This window comes from Channa argus, chromosome 19 (assembly GCF_033026475.1).
Source record: "Channa argus isolate prfri chromosome 19, Channa argus male v1.0, whole genome shotgun sequence".
In the NCBI taxonomy this organism is placed as follows: Eukaryota; Metazoa; Chordata; class Actinopteri; order Anabantiformes; family Channidae; genus Channa; species Channa argus.
Window position 1 is genome coordinate 15,378,473 of NC_090215.1, and position 22,412 is coordinate 15,400,884.

General features: G+C 37.0%; 2 protein-coding genes across 8 annotated transcripts; one reads left to right on the forward strand and one right to left on the reverse strand.

Annotated features, from left to right (window-relative positions):
• The first annotated feature begins 4,911 nt into the window (after nt 1-4,911).
• Nucleotides 4,912-16,692, forward strand: LOC137104662 (uncharacterized). 6 transcript variants are annotated; one of them, XM_067486207.1, is made up of 14 exons: nt 4,914-5,051; nt 5,581-5,637; nt 6,147-6,206; nt 7,247-7,291; nt 7,386-7,424; nt 7,598-7,672; nt 9,825-9,884; nt 10,321-10,389; nt 13,490-13,534; nt 13,629-13,667; nt 13,826-13,897; nt 15,826-15,891; nt 16,368-16,436; nt 16,574-16,692. In XM_067486207.1, the coding sequence occupies exons 1-14, from the start codon at nt 4,947-4,949 to the stop codon at nt 16,583-16,585; spliced, it is 813 nt and encodes a 270-aa protein (XP_067342308.1). In that variant the 5' UTR covers nt 4,914-4,946; the 3' UTR covers nt 16,586-16,692. The 6 variants fall into 6 exon arrangements, with proteins under 6 accessions (XP_067342310.1, XP_067342312.1, XP_067342308.1 ...); XM_067486205.1 differs by having other exon boundaries at nt 4,917-5,051; nt 7,232-7,291; XM_067486208.1 differs by having other exon boundaries at nt 4,918-5,051; nt 7,601-7,672.
• On the reverse strand, nt 16,610-21,761 carry cdv3 (carnitine deficiency-associated gene expressed in ventricle 3). Of its 2 annotated transcripts, none has more exons than XM_067486213.1 (5): nt 21,329-21,761; nt 20,285-20,358; nt 19,506-19,639; nt 18,654-18,816; nt 16,610-18,460 (listed from the first exon to the last, which is right to left on the reverse strand). In XM_067486213.1, the coding sequence occupies exons 1-5, from the start codon at nt 21,512-21,514 to the stop codon at nt 18,334-18,336; spliced, it is 684 nt and encodes a 227-aa protein (XP_067342314.1). In that variant the 5' UTR covers nt 21,515-21,761; the 3' UTR covers nt 16,610-18,333. The 2 variants fall into 2 exon arrangements, with proteins under 2 accessions (XP_067342314.1, XP_067342313.1); XM_067486212.1 differs by having other exon boundaries at nt 20,285-20,361; nt 21,329-21,760.
• Nucleotides 21,762-22,412: the final 651 nt, after the last annotated feature.

Consider the following 22,412-nt stretch of genomic DNA (forward strand, 5'->3'; position numbering starts at 1 on the left):
CTTACATTTACTTCGTTCTTCAACAAAAAACTAGTACTCGTTACAAATTAAGCTCTTAAGCTTTACTTACTCAGATTTGTGAAGGAAAGTAAGACCTCACTACTGAATGCAAATTAATACCTTGTTGAATTTGTTACAACTACATTGCTAATGCTTAAATTTAAATGAACTTATTTATCTGAATATTTTCACTTACAAGGCTTGTTTTTAGCCTTTTCTAGACCACTTGCCTATTTGGCAAGTAGCTGAGATTTCAAACTAAAAAGTAGCAGGCAATTGTGGCTCAGCTGGTAGAAACGATCGTCCACTTTCAAGGTCATAAAAAAAGTATGTAGTGTTATTGCTGTAAGTAAGGGATTTTATTTATTTACTGAATTGGTCTTTAAGTGCGAGCTTTTGTATTAAAAATAACTTGATCAAATCAATTTTCTAACTGTATTTTCATTCATTGAGAAGGTAGAAATACTACAGTGTTACAGTGAACATAAATACTGATCACAGGTCATGATAAAACTAGAAAATGAGAAACAACAGAACAAATAACATGTTAATTAAATGTACATGCAACACATTAATATAACATTTGCAGTCTGACTTCGCACCTTATATCTAACAAGCTAATTGATCCAAATACTGACTGGGGGTGAGTCACAAATATTAGAGATCCATGCAGGTAGCACCTGTGTGCTATCAAATTGTTATTGTTGCTATCAAATGAAAAATAAAATAATCTCTGGTACCCCTTAAAATAAAAGATCTTAGACAAACACTGATACACGATCCCGCTGCAGATCATCACCTGCCTGATCGTAGAGTTCGAGCTCTACGATCATAACTGCTAGTCCTAGAGTTTATTTGCCACAGACAAGAGTTAATGTCAAGTCCTGACTAAGAAGAACACACGTTATAGTTAATGTGGTTTAAATTTCTCTCTGACGTGCACATTGTAGTTTTTTTTGTTCATATGTAAAACATAAAATGTAATCAACTTAACATTAGATTCAAGATTCAAGTTTCTGAATTGGACCAATTTCCAAATAATCCTTACATTTCAGAAGAATTAAAATCTTAGTGGTTCAGATGTTTCAATTTCAGAGTTAAAATGTTTAAAAGCTAAAAAATATGTTTAAGTTGCAATCAAAATCCTACATATCAGTGCAAGTCATGTTGCAGCCATGTTATTTTATCTTTAAAAAAAAAAAAAAGATGAGGAAAAATGATTCACACCTTTTCCTTTCGATTTTCAGTGCCCACCAGGAACTATTTTGCCAATGGAACATCCAGGATTTAACGATACAAACACCACGCTGGTGGGTAGACTTTGTCCTTCTAAGGAAATTAAAGAACAAAGAGTAGAAGGTGACAAGACAGAATACGTGTGATTTAGTGGAATGGTGATGGTTACAGGGAGCAGAGGTGAAGAACGTGCTGAACTTTAAGTACTTAGGGTCAATGGTTCAGAGCAAAGGACAGTGTGGAAAAGAGGTGAAGAGCAAGCATGTTGGAATGGCTGGAGACAAGTGTCAGGGGTGTTGTGTAATAAAAGAGTGTCAGCGAGAATGAAAGGAAAGGTGTTCAAGACTGTGGTGAGACCGTGGCAGATGATTCCTTGTCGTGACCTCTGAAAGGGAACAGCTGAAAGGGAAAGAAGAAGTTCATAGAGGATGTTGTGGTCTTAGAAGACTGCAGAAAATAAGCAATAAGCAGGACCAAGCATAAAGTATTTGTTAGTAGCATTTTCCAAGAATACAAGGAAGGCAGGACTCAAAAGTCTAAAGAGTGCCCACCTCTGTATCTCCGTTTTTAGAAAAAGAGTAAAGTTTTTGGTGACTTTGCTGATTTGTTTGAAGTCCAAAGTTTGCGGGAACAAATACACACTGTTAACACCATTTGTTTTGGATAAACGTTTTCTTAATCTAGTGAAATGCATTTTCATTTCAGGGAGAATCGGACATGAGAAGACACAATGGAACAGAACCTGTACAAATTGTAGGTATAAGTATTACATGCTACATTTTCTGGAAGAAAGTCTAACAGCTTACTGTAATATGACTATCACACAGTGTAAACATACGAGACTTTAAACTGAACATTATTATTTAAAAATAATATAAGTGTTGCTGTCTCCCTTCTTCAGTGGAATGGTACCATTAACGCGATTGAAAACGATGTTGGATTCGCACCACTACTACGAGATGATAGAAAGGACCACCAGGTAGCACTGTCCAGAAGAGATAGCCACCTTAAATATTTATCGATTTCACACTTAATGTTGCAAGTTAAATAGCATCTAATGTAAAAACTGAATAATAATAATGTCATCAAGGCTGTTTCATCAAGTACACTCACTGGCCATTTTATTAGATACACCTTGCTAGTAGCGACATGGACCCCCGTTGGCCTTCGTGGCATTAATTCAACAAGGTGCTGGAAACATTCCATAGACACTGTATTAATATGATAGCATTATGCACAGATTTATGGGCTGCACATCCAGTAGGCAAATCTCCCTTTCCACAACATTCCAAAGGCGCTTTAGTAGAATGACATTTGATGACTCTGGATGCCAAGGAGTTAATTGACAATGAACTCATTCTCAGATGATTTTAGCTTTTCAACATAGCTACTTCCAGCAAGATGCTGGGTACTCTGGGCCTCTTGAGCATTGTTTGAATGCCACGGACTAACTTCTTATGTTGCTGCACAAAGTGTCCAAAAAATATCCCCCACAACATTACATCACCACCACTCGCCCAAAGCGTAGAAACAAGACACGGTGGATCTGCTTCACCGTTTGACTTGTGAGATGAGAGATGATCTTCTCTATACCTCAGTTGAAACAAGTGGCCGAGTTAAGGTTGTCTTTTAGCTCAAACCAGTCTGGCCATTCTCCCCTGATCTCTGACTATTTTCTGTAAACCCCAGAGATGGTTGTACATGAAAATACCAATATACTAGCAGTTTCTCAAATACTCAGGCATGCCTGTCTCACACCAACAACCATAGCACATTCAGTCACTTAAAATCACCTTTTTTCCCTATTCTAATGCTCAGTTTGAAATTCAGCAGATCATCTTGCCTGTCTACATACTTAAATTGAGTTCCTGACATGTGATTAGCTGACTAGACTACTATTTGCGTTAATGAGCAGCTGAACAGATGTATGAAATAAAGTGGCTGCTGAGTGTAAGTGTGCATCAAAGAGGAAACAGCAATTAACTTGTAATATTTCATTCTGTTTTTTTTTCACCTCATCTTTTTCAGTGAAATCTGAAACGGTGAAAGAGGACACATGGAAGAGGGCTCAGGTCAACAGATGCAAACATATTTTAAGTCCTTATGGAGAATGTGCTACATGGTTATTTCAAATACTTAATAATTCTGCTATTTTCCTTCATATGCTACTTATCCCAGACTGAAGAGGTGTCAAAGAGAAACTTTTCAATATTGTAAAAAAATCGTTTGATTAAATCTCATATAGACTCTATTGTTGTTGTGAACAGTTGATAAAATGCTAAATATAGCCAGAGATCTAAACATGTAATGTTGTAAAAACTGAGTGACTCAGCAGATTGAATCAAGTCATGTGATTGGCTGTGAGCAAACACAGCCTTTCTGTTAAATTGTAAACTGTTAAACCTTCTTTAATTGTTAAATGTACGGGCTATTGTATTTCAAGTGCAATATTTCCATCCATCCATTACCTGTAACTGCTCATACTGTGTATGGTCACGGGGGGTGTGGGCTACACATAGGGCAAAAAGGTGGGGTACACACAGGACAGGTCTCCACACAGAAAGGTTGCAGATGGCCCTTGTTTTGTGAACCCTCACTTTCTAGCTGTGAGGATAATTGTGTAATATTTAAAATCATAATTTAAGTTTTTGTTAAAATTCAAGAAAATCTTTACTCCCTGCCACAGGGGAGTAAAATCCAGAAGTTATATTCAACTGGACCCTAAATATCAAATTACAAAATTAAATAGTGATTAAGTACTCTGATTCCAAAATTCATCTCTAAATCAAATACAAAAAATATTTAAGGGGGCTGCAGATTAGGACACAACAAATGGCTTCCTCTATCATCGCTTTGTTCATTATGTTTTGGTTCTTTTTGGTGTGTATAAACAATAAAGAGGACTAAAAGCACATTTTAGTGTCATGTTTTCAACTTCCAAAAGTAAAACAGCTTTAGTGAAGGCCTATATTGTGTAGCACATTTAGTTTCTATGAAACAGGTTTTTTTTTTGGCTGTTTTGTTTAAAGTCTAAAGATATTAGAACAATAAGCAAACACAGACTGTTAACAGACAGGTTATTTATTTTGTGTAAATAAGTACACGTGTGGATTAAGGCCAGATGAATTATTACACTTGTCTTTTTAAATTACAGTTAAGCTGACTGAACCAAACTGAACCAGTATTTCTTCTTTCAATCAAAAGGTGCAAAACATTCTCTAAAATTAAACATCTTAAATCTTCTGTGTGAAAGTTAACTGAAAATTTTCTGAATATTATCTGGAATCAGTTTTTCCTGATATGAAAAATAAAAAAATAAATAAATCTAATTCTCTCTGTGTTGGCCCCGAGATAGACCCGCCTCTCACTCAATGACCGCTATAATAGGTTCCAGTGTCCCATAGCCCTGAAGAGGATAAGCAGTTAAGCTAATGGATGGATCAAGGGTTTAAAATGACAAGATATAAAAGCTTTAGCCTAATTATGGGAAAACAGGCTTAACAAATTTTCCCTGAAAACATCTGTGACCGTCTGGTTTTAAACCACAGTATTACTTTACTGTCACAACCTGACAGGAAAACACTTTGACTCTTTGGGAGTAAGCAATTTCCAGTTTGCCAACAAACATACGCTGGACTTTGATATTAAACTAGAACTGATGCTAAATACATGTTTGCATTGCGTAACTGTAAGAGACTCCACCTACCGACATGGACTTTATAAAGCAAGTGTATGCGCACATAGGAGCCAAATATCTGTTCAAGATGAGAGGGCTTGCGCTACTCTGTTTGGTGGGATTGATTCTTGCAACCTTGGTAAAACATTGTTATATTGCTGGTAAATTTTCCCAGATGCATAGGAAATCTATTGATTATAAATAATTAACAGTAGTAGTCTATTTATGTCACTAAACGACTAAATGTAAGACTGCACTTTGCTTCTTGATTTGTGTTAACTAGAGATGAGACTGGGGTTAACTACATTGATCTCTCAGACGTAATCTAATAATTTAATGTAATGTACTATACATTGAACACTGTATGACTATAGCTTAACTACCAGTGAAGTGCTAATCACGGGTTGCAAAGTCAGAGTTCAAATTTAAAATTTAATTTCTATAAACATTTCTGACTTTGAGTAAGTGAATAAGCAGGAGCATGTATCATACTATTGCTGTCTCCATAAAACAGTTCTTTTGTTTATTTTACAGCTTTTCTAATAACAATGTACCTGGAATGGGGAAAACGATTATTATGAGAACACCCTGTGTGGTGTCCTGATATTAAATATATTCTGATTAATTTAATCTTAAATAAATTCATGTGTTACACATTTCAATTTCAGGCTACTAAAAACGACGCTGTGCCAGCTCCAATGGTGAAGAAGGAGAGAGCATTAAGGGTAGGTCAAAAATTAAAAAAAATAAAAAATGGAAGCAAGAGAGAGTAAATCTACTAAATTTCAAGCCCAATCCAGTCCAGTCATTACAAACAGATTTGTTTACAATTCAAATTGGTTCTATTCTCATTGCTGAGTACAACAGTATCACCCTGTGGCCAGCAAGAGTAACCAGAGGATGTGGATTCCATAATCATAAATAACATTGTGCCATTGTACTTTTGAGGTATCTAATTATTGTCTTTTTTTAAATAAAACCAAACCATTTACAATTTTTAGTAATTAGTGCGTTTTGATGTTTTTCTTCGTCATAAATGCTAGAAAATTAAATATCTTCAGCTTTAACACTCTGAAGATGTTACCTTGGGATGTCTAAATAATGAAGGGTATTTTAATAGCAAATTTATCAACAGATAGATATGAAAAAGTTTTTAAATTAGCGTAAACACATTTTTCCCCTTAGTGTCATTATGCAGTGAGTTGCTAAAACATTTTTTATTCTGAACCTTTAGGATGTTTGGCATCCACTGAACAATACTTTTGGTTTTCCACCTGAACCAAATGTGACTGAGGTAAGAAACTATTAACTACTATAGAAAGAAACAGCACGCACCACAATCTGCATTGTTTGATGCTACAATTAAAACTGTGTGAGCTTAACAACTTTGATAATCTGCGGAAATTAATTAAAAACATTAGTTGGATTTAAAGTTGTATACTTATCTTTTCAGAGGAAGCAATAATGAAATTCCAAAAAGAGCTGAAAGTTTTGATGATTTATCTACAAGTTGTCAAAATGAACACCTACTCGGACAAAATGAGACACCACAGGAATGAAGTATGCGATTATGGTTCAGAAAGCAAGTTAACATAAGTGTTCAGTTGACAATTGGATAACACACGTTCTTCAAAAGACACTGTGCAGAAGTTCCAATTTAGGTCGAAAAGCAGACATAAGTCTTAGGTCAAAGACTTAGGTTAAAAAGCATTGTTTTCTTTTTTGTGTTACGCTGTTCTCTTCTCATCCCAAATATTATGTACTTCCACCTAAAGTGTCCCAACACTCCTTGACATATCTCATGAAAAGGACAAAAACAGAAAATATATCTAGTTCTTTTTCACATTTCTAACCTCAATTTGTCATTTGATATCCCTAATATAAACTACATCTAAAGCTCTATTCCCAGGAGTAAACGTTGTTTCAACAAAAGTAAAAAAAAAAAAAGTCTTTAATAGCATGACAAATTAGACTTTCTCTTTAGGCAGAACTTAAAGCACTACAGTATGTCTGGGTAACACCAGGCACTGCTTATGACCTGCTAATGCCATCACCATGGCAAACCATGGAGGTCACAGCATCATGGTATGGGGGCAGGAACAAGAAACCGGCCAGGAAACCGGCCACCGGGGGGGGGGGGGGGGGGGGGGGGTTGAACCTTGATCTTAAGCTACAAATGAAGCAAAAAAACTCTCTCTCTCTCTCTCTCAAAAGTTTTTTTAAGTTAAATGTTTCTAAGTCTAATCACAAAATCAAATAGTGATAAAAGCCTATAAACATAAAACTGGGAGTTAAATCATATTGAAATGTCATTTTCAGTTCAGTAAAATCCAGATGGAAAATGAGACAGATGCCAACATGACAACAAACTTGTCCATAGTAAGTACACATTGTTAGAGAAGCCGTTAAATAATGTGTTTTGTCTAAATAAGTACATGTTTTCTCATTCAAGTGTAATGCTTTTTGACTTTAGGTACCAGTAGTGAGCAGTGGACACAATGAAACCATACATGTGGGTAAATTTATAGAGTAAACTGATCCTTAACATATATTACATTTTGGGGGGGACTTTGACACAAAGTGTTACCTTCACATTTTCACATACATTTCTTTAATAACTGACGAGTTAAGTTCTACGTAATGATTAAATAGCTGTAAAGTGTTGAGCTTTGCCTTTTCCTTCAGCAGAATGGTGCCTTGAAACCAGATGAGACTACTTCTGGGATGCCCCTACCAGCAGATGATCAAAAGAGCTCAACAGTAAGAAACTGCTCAGAAATAACAGGCAGCAATATACAAAGATAGCAACTTTAAATACTGTTAAATGTCTCACTTTGTGCTGCAAAGCAAATAGCATTCAATCTGAAAACTCAATCCTAATAATCTTGTTAACATTTTTGAGTGTGTACATATGTGTGTGTTTGGGGGCAGCAAACACACACACACACACACACTCAGTCGGTAGAGTGGCCGCCTACCGACCATGGGAGATCGTTCTTCACGACCACATGACGAAGTGTCTCTAGGCAAAACACTGAACCCCCAACAGCCCATCCCCAGCCATGCAGTGTGTCTGCAGATCAGCTTCGTTGTAATTTTTCATTAATTTTGCTCTTCAGTCCACCTCCAGGGAGGTTAGCTACAGTGCCATGGGCTGTAAACCTCTTGGTGATATTGCACACAGTAGACACAGGAACATTAAGATCTCTAGAGATGGACTTATAGTCTTAAGATTGTCCATGTTTTTCCACCCTTTTTTTCTCTCAAATCCACAGACACCTCTTTACACTTCTTTCTTTTCTCCATTTTAACTGGTTGCAAGTATGATTACTATATTGTCAACACATGTTACTTGCCACAGGTGTCTAAATACAAACTGCAGAAGCATCACATGCTTGAAAACCAATTCTTTCTAGCAATATTGACAAGGTGCCAATAATTTTGTCCAGTCCTTTTTTGAGCTCTGTGTGGATTTTTATTAGGTTTTATCAAGTTTATCAATTTTAAACTACTGAAGCATGAAATCTGAAAGATGGAAACTTAACAGATTATTTTATATCCCTGTCACACTCAGTAAAGCTGACGAAAAAAATAAACAAAAAATAAATCGGCATTTCCTCTTTCAATCAAAATGTGCAAATATTTCACCAAAAACCACTCAAATCTTGAGATCTTTAGCTTTTCTGTGTGATAGTAAAACTGAATACACATATCTCCTTCTCAAACGATACAGATCACATACAAATTCAATGCATATCTCGATACATGGGCCACAATTTAATATAAGCACATTTAAGCTAAATTTGTTATATGATAAGAGTTCAATGCAGAGCTGAGTCAGCTGATATCAATTTTTATATAGCTTCTATTCAAACTAAACACTAAAATTGATGCCAATACAATTTTTCCACACTGTGGTAACTTTATAATACATTTACTTAAGTAGAAGATTTATGTAGTAATGTTTTATGCACTAAAAAGACGGTCAGAGCAGAAAAAACTAAAACATGACATTTTCACCAGCAATAAACAGGACACAATGTTACTTAGTCCACCTGCTGCTTCACCTTATCACAGATGTCAGTAACATGTAGTTTTCACTGAAAAGCTGTAGACTCGCCTAAAGTAACATTAGCATTACCTCAGTTCGTGAGCGACCATCAGAAACACCGCATTTCAAACTCTAAACACAAGCACGTAACATTAGCATTTAGCTTCAGGTCCTGATACTCACCAGTGGCGTCATCAACTAATGTGTGCATCAGCTAAGCGTTAGCAGAGTTAACGTCACCAGACGTCAACTGACTTGCTCTTGAATCTTGAATCTTGAGTCTTGAGTTATTCCTCCGTCAGCCTCCTACACGAGTAGCTATGTTTCACTAACGTTACCGGTGAACGTGCTGCCGCTGCTGTGTTTCACACCGCTATATCATCCTGAATATCTTCGTGGTTTTGTGGAATTTAGAATGGAGTTAGCTAACTTTAGCTAATGACATGTTCTCGTGCCGGAGTGAGGTCGGTAGCAGCTGGCTTGTGATTGGATGCCGACAGGATTTGAACAGACGCAACAAGTATATCGGATTTTTGGATCGATCTATATCGATTACTCTTTACACGTCTTGTGAAAACAAAACGTAAATTCCAGTACAGGCCAGCACAGTATACAGTTACAGTTCGAATCCCCTTTTTTCTGTATGGGGTTTGCTTGTTCTCTCTGTGTTTTCGTGGGTTTCCTTCAGTTTCCTCCTACAGTTAATTAGTGACTCTAAATCGCCTGTAGGTTTAATGTGAGTGTGAATGGTATATGTCTATGTATGTCACTCTAGATGCACAAGTACTATGAAATATCAAGTTATTTGTGTTATTAGTTTTTTTTTTTGTTTTGTTTTATAACATGTGCTTTAAATTTCAGACTACTACACAAGAAGTTCCTGTGCGAGTTCGCAAAGACGCAAACGGGAAAAATTTAACGGTAGGCAAAAAAAGAATGGAGGCAAGAGAGAGTAAATCTATTCATTTTCAAGTCAAGACCAGTCAATTAAAACAACCTAGATTTGTTTACAATTCAAACCGGATCTATGCCCATTGCTGTGTAAACCCCATGGCTGGCAAGAGTAAACTGACCAAGTGAATTCCATAATCCCAAATACCATAGTAGTGAGGATGTATTTAATAGTTGTCTTTTTTAAAGCAAAACCAAACCAAACTACTCTAGTTAATAGTGCTCTTTGATGATTTTATTTGCCATATATGCCAAATTAAATACATTTAGGTTTTAGACTTCAGAATAATCAGCTCTGAATAGGTTACACCAAGTAGCGTTTGAATTTACATCAACAGGTTTTTATCCTCATTGTCTTATCTTGTTATAGAGTAAATTGTTGAATTAATTTCTTGTTAACCTTTAGGGGATTTGGCATCCAATGACAAGTGTTGGTGACTTTCCACCTGAATCAACTGATGGAAATGTGATTAAGGTAAACTATTCAGCACTGGCCACAATTTACATTCGTATGATGCTACAACTTAAATAGCGTTTATCAAATTCGTTTTTTAAAGGTTAATCTGTAGAAATTATTTAAAAATATGATTTTAATGTATACTTTTCAGAAGCAAAAATGAATGAAAACACAGGACAACTCCACAGGTGGCAGAAGTGATCATTTATTAATTCTGCTAGTGTTGCTCTCACCTTAAAATAAACATTCCAAGTCTGTTGTATGAGAAAAGTTTCTTTTATTTGTTAATAATCTATCTTTTTATTCCAAAAAGAGCTGAAACTTTTGATAATTTTGACAAATCCTGGATAAATGAACACCTACTCTGACAAAATGAGACACCACATGAATGAAGTATGTGATTATGGTTGGGACAGCAGGTTAACATAAGTATTTAGTTGACAAATGGAGAACACATTTCTGGGGGAAAAAAGACACTGTTTAGAGGTTCCAACTTTTTACATTACAGATTCAGACAAGACTTAGGTCAAAAGGATTGCTTTATTTTTTGTTTTAGGCTGTTCTCTCATCATCCCAAATATTATCTACATCCACCCAAATTGTCCCAACACTCCCTGGCATACTTTATGGAAATGACAAAAACAGAATATAAATCCAATTAGTCCTCACCCTTCTAAATATAACTGCTTGTTATAAATGCCGTTTTAATCTAAATTGGGACAATCACTGTTTTGTGAGGGGGAAGTTCGTTTTTGGTTTGGTAACAGTTTTTTTTTCTTTTTTTTTAAAGACCAGTATATGCACAAGCTACCTGTTCTACACAGAACAATGAGGGGAAAGGTAGTATGATCATCTATGAGGAAAAGCCTTGATTAAAATCTTTTTTAAAAAGAATCTTAAAATAGGGTTGCAAGTGGTTTTCCAGAAGTATTTGTGACTGAGAGAAGGGTTTCAGATTAGAAACAACTTTAATTTCTTTTGCTGATATCTACGGAGACCAAAATCAAACAGTGGATTTGAAAGACAGTAGCTGTAATCATCAGGCAAACTACAACAGCACTACATACTTAAACATAGGGATTATTTTTCTTTTGTTTTTTGTTTGCTTCACAGAGTGGTGAGATCCATAAGCAGGTAACAGCTCATGAGACAAAGTTCTCTGACAAAGCAGTATTTCTCCATAAGTAAGGCCACTTTATATAGAAATTCTAAATGAGGACCATAATCTAATGCTTCTTGTCCGTTGACGTTTGCAGAATGTCATCATCATGGAGAAAAAACAACAAAGCTTCAAGTTTCTAAATCAAAGAGCCTGTATGTAGAAGGGATTGGTGTTTGCCCCGTTCACTACCACAGCAAAAAAAGAAAAAATTCAGTCTACATTGTCACCACCAGCTTTGCTGCTGAGGTAGTATCCCCGCTCCCAAAACCCCAACCACAACTCAAAAACACCCCCCCAAACATAACCATGTGCGATTGGGCTGTAACGATCTTGCAAAAAAATAGATATTTTCACAGAAGTTTGTAAAACCATCTTGCCTAAAGTCATCTGCAATCCTCTGTAGCTTTATCGAAGCAAGTTGAAGTCCAGAGAGAAGTTGTGCCACACAACTGCTGCTCTGAGTACAAACCACAAAAGGACAACTACATTGTCTTTTGTTGCTTCAGCAGGGTTGTACGTTTGGGTGGTTTTTGCTATTTCCTTTTCAATTACCATACCATTCCATGAAAACCATTCTCAACTTTTTAACCAACAAACCATTCTTGAAATCTACTTACTTGCGTGTCTCCACATGCTTGGCAGTGGCCAGTAAAGAGGGGAACTGTGTGTCGCTATAGATCTCAGGAGGACCCTGGCTCTGGACCCGTTTAGTGGTAGTCAGCCGAGCCCCTGGAGGGCGATAAACACCAGAGGGCTTTGCTTCAGGAACCTCTACATCCTCTGAAAACACAGAGAAATAACCATAATTAGACAAAGAAGCCAGAATTTTAGGGACAAAGTCCAGGTGCATTTTTATTTATTAAACTTGCACTATACAAACAAATAATTACATTTATACAACTGCTGCAGGGTATGTATACGAAAAAATGAAACATTCACTTAAGTAAGTTGGAATGCACTGGAAAACTGTGCCCTGTCATACAATTTTATAATCCAACGAGTCCTGTAATAAAATTGACTCAATAAAAACACGAGCACATGGAATACATAAAATTAACACAAGGAGAAGCCCACCTCAAGTGCTTAGAATAATGTTGTTAGTAATAACAAAATTACTTCTGACAGATTCACTTCATTCTGATAGCTACCAAAATGCTATGCAGGAAACTTGAGGCATAGAAACATTAATAGAGAGATGAACAATAGCTGCAGGTCACTTTTCTGGAACAAGCCACTGCAGAGGAGTTATCTGAAACTGTGCTTTAATCTCTAGGAGATTTAAACGTTTGTACAAATATTTCCTAATTATTTTACATGTCATTGCTCCTTGTGTTTCTAAATCTTCAAACCTTCTGATTATTTTGTGTGTTTACATGAAAATATTTCAGATTTTCAATGTGTTCTCAAACACTACCTATATAGAATAAAGGAAATATTTTGCTATTTCCTTTTCAATTACTCCCTCTTTCAACAGCCCCTTCAGATGTAGTCCTTTAGCCTTGGCAACCAAATGTGTGTAAATGTGTTTAATGGGTATGCGTTGGTGATGGTGGCAGCTCGAGCTCTGTCAGGACTGCGGTCCACACAGCTGGAGTTCAGCTTCCGTAAATGGGCTGGGCAGGACCAAGCTGGAGGGGCCAGGGGACGGAGGGGAACGGCGTTACTTATCCCCCAGGATAGCATATTGGTTGTCAAGCTGCAAGTGCTGCATAGAAGCGCCACTGGTCTCCTTTCTGCCACGGTTCCTATGTTTTACTACTTCAAACGTCTTAATTTCTCTGTCCCTGAAATGCAGAAATTGCAATTGACATTTTTTCAATATTTTATAGCCGACACAATGACCCAATAAGGTCAATTCATGAGACAATCTAATTGTTAAAAAAAATAAATGTATTTGCTGTTCTGCACAAATATACCATTCCATTAAGACCATTCTCAACCTTTTGATCTCTCTAGATGGAAAATGAGACAGATGCCAACATGACAAGAAACTCGTCCATAGTAAGTACACATTGTTAGAGAAGCCGTTAAATAATGTGTTTTGTCTAAATAAGTACATGTTTTCTCATTCAAGTGTAATGCTTTTTGACTTTAGGTACCAGTAGTGAGCAGTGGACACAATGAAACCATACATGTGGGTAACTTTTATAGAGTAAACTGATCCTTAACATATATTACATTACAGTGTTACCTTCACATTTTCACACACATTTCTTTAATAACTGACGAGTTAAGTTCTACGTAATGATTAAATATCTGTAAAGTGTTGAGCTTTGTCGTTTCCTTCAGCAGAATGGTACCTTGAAACCAGATGAGACTACTTCTGGGATGCCCCTACCAGCAGATGATAAAAAGAGCTCAACAGTAAGAAACTGCTCAGAAATAACAGGCAGCAATATACAAAGATAGCAACTTTAAATACTGTTAAATGTCTCAGCAAATAGTATTCAATCTGAAATCTCAATCCTAATAATCTTGTTAACATTTTTGAGTGTGCACATGTGTTTGTGTTTGGGGGCAGCAAACACACACACACACACTCAGTCGGTAGAGTGGCCGCCTACCGACCATGGGACCTCGTTCTTCCCGACCACATGTCGAAGTGTCTCTGGGCAAAACACTGAACCCCCAACAGCCCATCCCCAGCCATGCAGTGCAGTGACACTGTTGTACCCTGTGTCTGCAGATCAGCTTTGTTGTAATTTTTCATTAATTTTGCTCTTCCGTTCACCTCCAGGGAGGTTAGCTACAGTGCCATGGGCTGTAAACCTCTTGGTGATATTGCGCACAGTGGACACAGGAACATTAAGATCTCCAGAGATGGACTTGTAGTCTTAAGACCTTCCATGTTTTTCCACACTTTTTTTCTCTCAAATCCACAGACACCTCTTTACACTTCTTTCTTTTCTCCATTTTAACTGGTTGCAAGTATGATTACTATATTGTCCACACATGTTACTTGCCACAGGTGTCTAAATACAAACTGCTGACGAAAAAAAAAATAAATAAAATAAATCGCCATTTCTTCTTTCAATCAAAATGTGCAAATATTTCACCAAAAACCACTCAAATCTTGAGATCTTTAGCTTTTCTGTGTGATAGTAAAACTGAATACACACATCTCCCTCTCAAATGATACGGATCACATACAAATTCAATGCATATCTCGATACATGGGCCACAATTTAATATAAGCACATTTAAGCTAAATTTGTTATATGATAAGAGTTCAATGCAGAGCTGAGTCAGCTGATATCAATTTTTATATAGCTTCTATTCAAACTAAACATTAAAATTGATGCCAATACAATTTTTCCACACTGTGGTAACTTTATAATACATTTACTTAAGTAGAAGATTTATGTAGTAATGTTTTATTCACTAAAAAGACGGTCAAAGCAGAAAAAACTAAAACATGACATTTTCACCCGCAATAAACAGGACACAATGTTACTTAGTCCACCTGCTGCTTCACCTTATCACAGATGTCAGTAACATGTAGTTTTCACTGAAAAGCTGTAGACTCGCCTAAAGTAACATTAGCATTACCTCAGTTCGTGAGCGACCATCAGAAACACCGCATTTCAAACTCTAAACACAAGCACGTAACATTAGCATTTAGCTTCAGGTCCTGATACTCACCAGTGGCGTCATCAACTAATGTGTGCATCAGCTAAGCGTTAGCAGGGTTAATGTCACCAGACTTCAACTGACTTGCTCTTGAATCTTGAATCTTGAGTTATTCCTCCGTCAGCCTCCTACACGAGTAGCTATGTTTCACTAACGTTACCGGTGAACGTGCTGCCGCTGCTGTGTTTCACACCGCTATATCATCGTGGTTTTGTGGAGAATGGAGTTAGCTAACTTTGGCTACTGACATGCTCTCGTGCCGGAGTGAGGTCGGTAGCAGCTGGCTTGTGATTGGATGCCGACAGGATTTGAACAGACCCAACAGGTATATCGGATTTTTGGATCGATCCATATCGATTAATCTTTACACGTCTTGTGAAAACAAAACGTAAATTCCAGTACAGGCCAGCACAGTATACAGTTACAGTTCGAATCCCCTTTTTTCTGTATGGGGTTTGCTTGTTCTCTCTGTGTTTTCGTGGGTTTCCTTCAGTTTCCTCCTACAGTTAATTAGTGACTCTAAATCGCCTGTAGGTTTAATGTGAGTGTGAATGGTATATGTCTATGTATGTCACTCTAGATGCACAAGTACTATGAAATATCAAGTTATTTATGTTATTAGTTTAGTTTTTTTTTTTTACCTCATGTGCTTTAAATTTCAGACTGCTCTTAAAAAAACTGCTCGTGGTAAGCCAGATCCTCAAGAGGGTGAAGAAATAGACTTAACGGTAGGCAAAAAAAGAATGGAGGCAAGAGAGAGTAAATCTATTCATTTTCAAGTCAAGTCCAGTCATTTTAAACAACCTAGACTTGTTTACAATTGAAACCGGATCTATGCTCATTGCTGTGTAAACTTTCACCCCATGGCTGGCAAGAGTAAACTGACCAAGTGAATTCCATAATCCCAAATACCATTGTACTGATGTATTTAATAATTGTCTTTTTTAAAGCAAAACCAAACTGTTCTAGTTAATAGTGCTCTTTGATGCTTTTGTTTGCCGAATTAAATACCTTTAGGTTTTAGACTTTAGAATAATCGGCTCTGAAGAGGTTACCTTAGGATGAGTAAATAATAGAGATTTTCTGAGCAAATCAGTCAACAGCTAGACAAGAAGCATTTGAATTTTTATCAACAGGTTTTTTCCCCCATTGTCTTATCTTGTTATAGAGCAAGTTGCTGAATTAATTTCTTGTTACCCTTTAGGCGATTTGGCATCCATTGGGAAATGTTAAGGACTTTCCACCTGAACCAACTGATGGAAATCTGATTATGGTAAGAAACTATTCAGCACTCACCACAATTTACATTTGTATGATGCTACAACTAACAAAAGTGTTTATCAAATTAGTTTCTTAAAGGTTAATCTGTAGAAATTATTTTAAAATATGATTTTAATGTATACTTTTCAGAAGCAAAAATGAATGAAAACACAGGACGACTCCACAGATGCCGCAAGTGATCATTTATTAATTCTGCTAGTGTTGCTCTCACTTTAAAATAAACATTCCAAGTCTGTTGTATGAGAAAAGTTTCTTTTATTTGTTAATAAGCTATCTTTTTATTCCAAAAAGAGCTGAAACTTTTGATAATTTTGACAACTTGTGGATAAATGAACACCTACTCTGACAAAATGAGACACCACATAAATGAAGTATGTGATTATGGTTGGGACAGCAGGTTAACATAAGTATTTAGTTGACAAATGGAGAACACATTTCTGGGGGAAAAAAGACACTGTTTAGAGGTTCCAACTTTTTACATTACAGATTCAGACAAGACTTAGGTCAAAAGGATTGCTTTATTTTTTGTTTTAGGCTGTTCTCTTATCATCCCAAATATTATCTACATCCACCCAAATTGTCCCAACACTCCCTGGCATACTTTATGGAAATGACAAAAACAGAATATAAATCCAATTAGTCCTCACCCTTCTAAATATAACTGCTTGTTATAAATGCCGTTTTAATCTAAATTGGGACAATCACTGTTTTGTGAGGGGGAAGTTCGTTTTTGGTTTGGTAACAGTTTTTTTTTTTTTTTTTTGTAAAGACCAGTATATGCACAAACTACCTGTTCTACACAGAACAATGAGGGGAAAGGTAGTATGATCATCTATGAGGAAAAGCCTTGATTAAAATCTTTTTTAAAAAGAATCTTAAAATAGGGTTGCAAGTGGTTTTCCAGAAGTATTTGTGACTGAGAGAAGGGTTTCAGATTAGAACTTTAATTTCTTTTGCTGATATCTACGGAGACCAAAATCAAACAGTGGATTTGAAAGACAGTAGCTGTAATCATCAGGCAAACTACAACAGCACTACATACTTAAACATAGGGATTATTTTTCTTTTGTTTTTTGTTTGCTTCACAGAGTGGTGAGATCCATAAGCAGGTAACAGCTCATGAGACAAAGTTCTCTGACAAAGCAGTATTTCTCCATAAGTAAGGCCACTTTATATAGAAATTCTAAATGAGGAACATAATCTAATGCTTCTTGTCCGTTGACGTTTGCAGAATGTCATCATCATGGAGAAAAAACAACAAAGCTTCAAGTTTCTAAATCAAAGAGCCTGTATGTAGAAGGGATTGGTGTTTGCCCCGTTCACTACCACAGCAAAAAAAGAAAAGCTCAGTCTACATTGTCACCACCAGCTTTGCTGCTGAGGTAGTATCCCCGCTCCCAAAACCCCAACCACAACTCAAAAACACCCCCCCAAACATAACCATGTGCGATTGGGCTGTAACGATCTTGCAAAAAAATAGATATTTTCACAGAAGTTTGTAAAACCATCTTGCCTAAAGTCATCTGCAATCCTCTGTGGCGTTATCGAAGCAAGTTGAAGTCCAGAGAGAAGTTGTGCCACACAACTGCTGCTCTGAGTACAAACCACAAAAGGACAACTACATTGTCTTTTGTTGCTGCTGCAGTGTTGTACGTTTGGGTGGATTTTGCTATTTCCTTTTCAATTACTCCCTCTTTCAACAGCCCCTTCAGATGTAGTCCTTTAGCCTTGCCAACCAAATGTGTGTAAATGTGTTTAATGGGTATGCGTTGGTGATGGTGGCAGCTCGAGCTCTGTCAGGACTGCGGTCCACACAACTGGAGTTCAGCTTCCGTAAATGGGCTGGGCAGGACCAAGCTGGAGGGGCCAGGGGACGGAGGGGAACGGCGTTACTTATCCCCCAGGATAGCATATTGGTTGTCAAGCTGCAAGTGCTGCATAGAAGCGCCACTGGTCTCCTCTCTGCCACGGTTCCTATGTTTTACTACTTCAAACGTCTTCTCAATTTCTCTGTCCCTAAAATGCAGAAATTGCAATTGACATTTTTTCAATATTTTATATCAGACATAATGAGCCAATAAGATCAATTCATGAGACAATCTAATTGTTAAAAAAAAAAAAAATTATTTGCTGTTCTGCACAAATATACCATTCCATGAAGACCATTCTCAACCTTTTAACCAACAAACCATTCTTGAAATCTACTTACTTGCGTGTCTCCACATGCTTGGCAGTGGCCAGTAAAGAGGGGAACTGTGTGTCGCTATAGATCTCAGGAGGACCCTGGCTCTGGACCCGTTTAGTGGTAGTCAGCCGAGCCCCTGGAGGGCGATAAACACCAGAGGGCTTTGCTTCAGGAACCTCTACATCCTCTGAAAACACAGAGAAATAACCATAATTAGACAAAGAAGCCAGAATTTTAGGGACAAAGTCCAGGTGCATTTGTATTTATTAAACTTGTACTATACAAACAAATAATTACATTTATACAACTGCTGCAGGGTATGTATACGAAAAAATGAAACATTCACTTAAGTAACTTGGAATGCACTGGAAAACTGTGCCCTGTCATACAATTTTATGATCCAACGAGTCCTGTAATAAAATTGACTCAATAAAAACACGAGCACAGTGAATACATAAAATTAACACAACGAGAAGCCCACCTCAAGTGCTTAGAATAATGTTGTTAGTAATAACAAAATTACTTCTGACAGTTTCACTTCATTCTGATAGCTACCAAAATGCTATGTAGGAAACTTGAGGCATAGAAACATTAATAAGAAGAAAAATAGCAGCAGGTCACTTTTCTGGAACAAGCCACTGCAGAGGAGTTATCTGAAACTGTGCTTTAATGGATAAAACTCTAGGAGATTTAAACGTAAATATTTCCTAATTATTTTACATGTCATTGCTCATTGTGTTTCTAAATCTTCAAACCTTCTGATTATTTGTGTATGTTTACATGAAAATATTGTAGATTTTCAATGCGTTCTCAAAAATTACCTCTATAGGACAATAATTCTGTATTGGAAATGAGAGCTGAAGTTGGTTAACTCACCAACAAGGGCAACAGGAGGAGGAGCAACTCCAGACTTGTTCCAGGGGCCCGACACTTTGTCTCCACTGACGAGAATTATCTCTCCATCCTCTCCAACCTCCTCCTTCTCATATTCCTCTTCCTCTTTTTCATCACTACAAACAAATAACCACAAAACAGTCACTTAGAGTTAAAATTAAATAAGCACTGGTTCTACCAGTCAAGTACTGTATAAATCTGAGGGCGGCGCACATTTCCTCCACACGGCCTTTTTGATTGTGGTCTTTATACATTTAGGGAGTCTTACAATAACAGAATTTCACCACAGATGAAACAGTATCTTAAGCAGATGCACTTTCAGTGGAGCAGAAAGCGTAAACCAAATTTGCTTACTTGTTTCAGTGTGTGTCCTTTGACATTGTTTATTTGTAGATCATCTCCATTTCACATTGCACTGTTTAAAAGCACCTGTGTGGCAGCATTCACCAATTTTGTTTTGGAATTTAAGATTCCTGTCCAACTACGGCGTCTGGTGTTTATTAGTCCACTGAAATTACAACATTCTCACATGAGGCTTTTTTCCCCACGTAAGTTTAGCTTTTGCAAATATACTGCACTATTGTTAATAGTAAAAAAACATTATGTAGGCAAAAACTAGGAGGTTTAGGTATTACTAAACTTAGAACATGATAGGAGCCAGTAGCTTTAGTGTGGGGCTATGTTGAGATGACAAGGTATGTGCAGACAATGAGCCATGACAACCCAATATACCCAATAAGTAATAAGCATTTTATTCTCACCTCATCTGTAAAGCTTGGAGCCGAAGGCCACTGTAGTCCACTTCTTTCTGCTCAAATTCTTTCCATTCCTCATCCTCCTAGGCAAAAGGAGACGTTATTTCAAAGTAAAAAACGATACAACTGCACTTAAATGATTAACAACTATCAGTGTTACATAAAGGTTTGCTGTCAATTCAGCATTTCAAAAAGGCAAAAAGGCATTTTGACCATATTTGTCAGGTCTAGTAGAGGTCAAGTAGATCAACAGGGACTGTGGCCTATTTGAAACCAATTGTTGAATTTGTGAAGCTTTCATTGAATATCTGAAATCAAACCAACAAAAAAAATGGGAGCTTTATATCAAAACTGTTGCAAAACCTACTACAGTTAGACTTGACAAACCTGGGCCACATTAATTCATCCTTTTTTAAAAACATCTGGCCACATAGTCGTCCCTCCCAAAAAAAAATATTACTTAGCTCAAACCTGTTTAGATAAATTTCACCACCATTGTGACATTAAATATAAACATAATATCTACACATTAACTGTGTCACCTTATCATCCCTTCATGTGATTCGAAAGCTGAAGGGCTGTTCTGAGCCCAAAAACTTGTGACAAATGGCGGATAGGCCTAGCTGGGAGAGCCACGATTCAACGAGGGGAATGACAGCTTCCCTCCTGACTACGCAAGGCCAGTGTCAGCATGTCAGTAAATATGTAAGCCATAAGTGTTTATGTCTAATATTTACACAAGAATCGGCTTTAATAGTCCATCTATATAAAGATAAGGATGTAAGAGAAGCACAATAAGCGTGCTGGGCTGAGTTCTGTCATAATGCGTGCCTGCGGAAACCATATGCTAGCTTTCAACCACCTCCCCTTCCTTAAGACAAATTTACATTCATGGTTTAACCTTCACACGTGGACAACATGTTAGATGGCTCTCGGCGAACAGGCTAATATAAGGAGAAATCAAACTGTGACGGAGATACAAAACTTGACAGACACCGGCGTCTAGAAATAGCGCCGCTCGGGCAAAAAGTTCCCGGACAGCAGCTTTACCTTCTCAATCTGTGAGTCCTGACTCTCGTTTTTCGTCGACTTTTCCTTCTCCTTCTTGTTTTTTTTCACCGCACTGGACGCAGGCCCGGCCACGGACTCCTTACCCTTCCCTTTCTCTTTCTTCTTCTTTTTATCTCGCTTGGCAAAGAAGTCATCCAGGCTCTTCTCTGGTGGTACATCCGCCATTTTCAAAGAGCAACGTTAACTAGTTAGCTAACCGAGCAATGACGAATATGAAAATCCGGTCTCAGAAAGTGGGAACAGCTGGTCAAGCAATCAGGGAACACGGCGTTACTACTCAGTTTAACAGTTTAACTTCTGATACAGGCTAATAAAACTGTCCAACCTCGTTCCCTGACTGATGCGTTGGTTATCCTGTCAGCCATGCCATGCACGGGCTATTTGATAAATCTGTACCATTACCCGGAAGAACTTGGGCCCTTAACCGGATCTAATATCTTGCCTTACAAAATAAAAGGCAATGAAAAACATAATTACATATATTTTCTATACACTATATATTTTATTTTATTTTAATTATTCTAACAGCTGCATAAATAGTCTATGGTTCCTTGCAATAACTTACGTCACTTATCGGTGGTAAAATAATATGGATTTGTCAAAAAACAAAAATCCAACAAACTAACAAAAAGAATAAGATAAAAATAACAAATAAATAAAAAACCTTCCCTGTTGCTCTTGTTTTATATTAGATAGCGATTTGTGCTGGATTGAATGGATTAACTGCCACATAGATCCAGGATTCAAGGTAGGTAGGAAGGTATTAATATGCTGGCATTATTTAAGAAATGTGACCATAAAAGATCTTGCAGTATAATTTCTAAACAAATGTACACACAGCTTGTGAACTGGTTAGTGTGCTCTAATACAACAGCTCTACAATAAATGCCTTCTTCATGGAGGCTATAATGTTCCGCTTTTGTTGTAATTCTTTTAGATGTCTTGATTTGACTGCAAGATCATTTAAGAAGTGCACTTTTAGGACTGTAATGATAATGTAGAACATGAGATTTATTGCAGGACTGTAACCTTAGTCTGTGTTAGTTTTAACTTGTTGTACCTT

Bases quoted from the DNA above. Each gene is read 5' to 3' on its own strand.
- LOC137104662 (XM_067486205.1), top strand. From the start codon at position 4,947: ATGGACTTTATAAAGCAAGTGTATGCGCACATAGGAGCCAAATATCTG. The intron at 5,052-5,580 runs GTAAAACATTGT...TTTCAATTTCAG, and splicing joins GATTGATTCTTGCAACCTTG to GCTACTAAAAACGACGCTGT. The intron at 13,535-13,628 runs GTAAGTACACAT...TTTTGACTTTAG, and splicing joins TGACAAGAAACTCGTCCATA to GTACCAGTAGTGAGCAGTGG.
- cdv3 (XM_067486212.1), bottom strand. From the start codon at position 21,514: ATGGCGGATGTACCACCAGAGAAGAGCCTGGATGACTTCTTTGCCAAG. The intron at 19,640-20,284 runs GTGAGAATAAAA...ATTTGTTTGTAG, and splicing joins CTCCAAGCTTTACAGATGAG to TGATGAAAAAGAGGAAGAGG. The intron at 18,461-18,653 runs GTAAGTAGATTT...TCTGCATTTTAG, and splicing joins AAGCATGTGGAGACACGCAA to GGACAGAGAAATTGAGAAGA.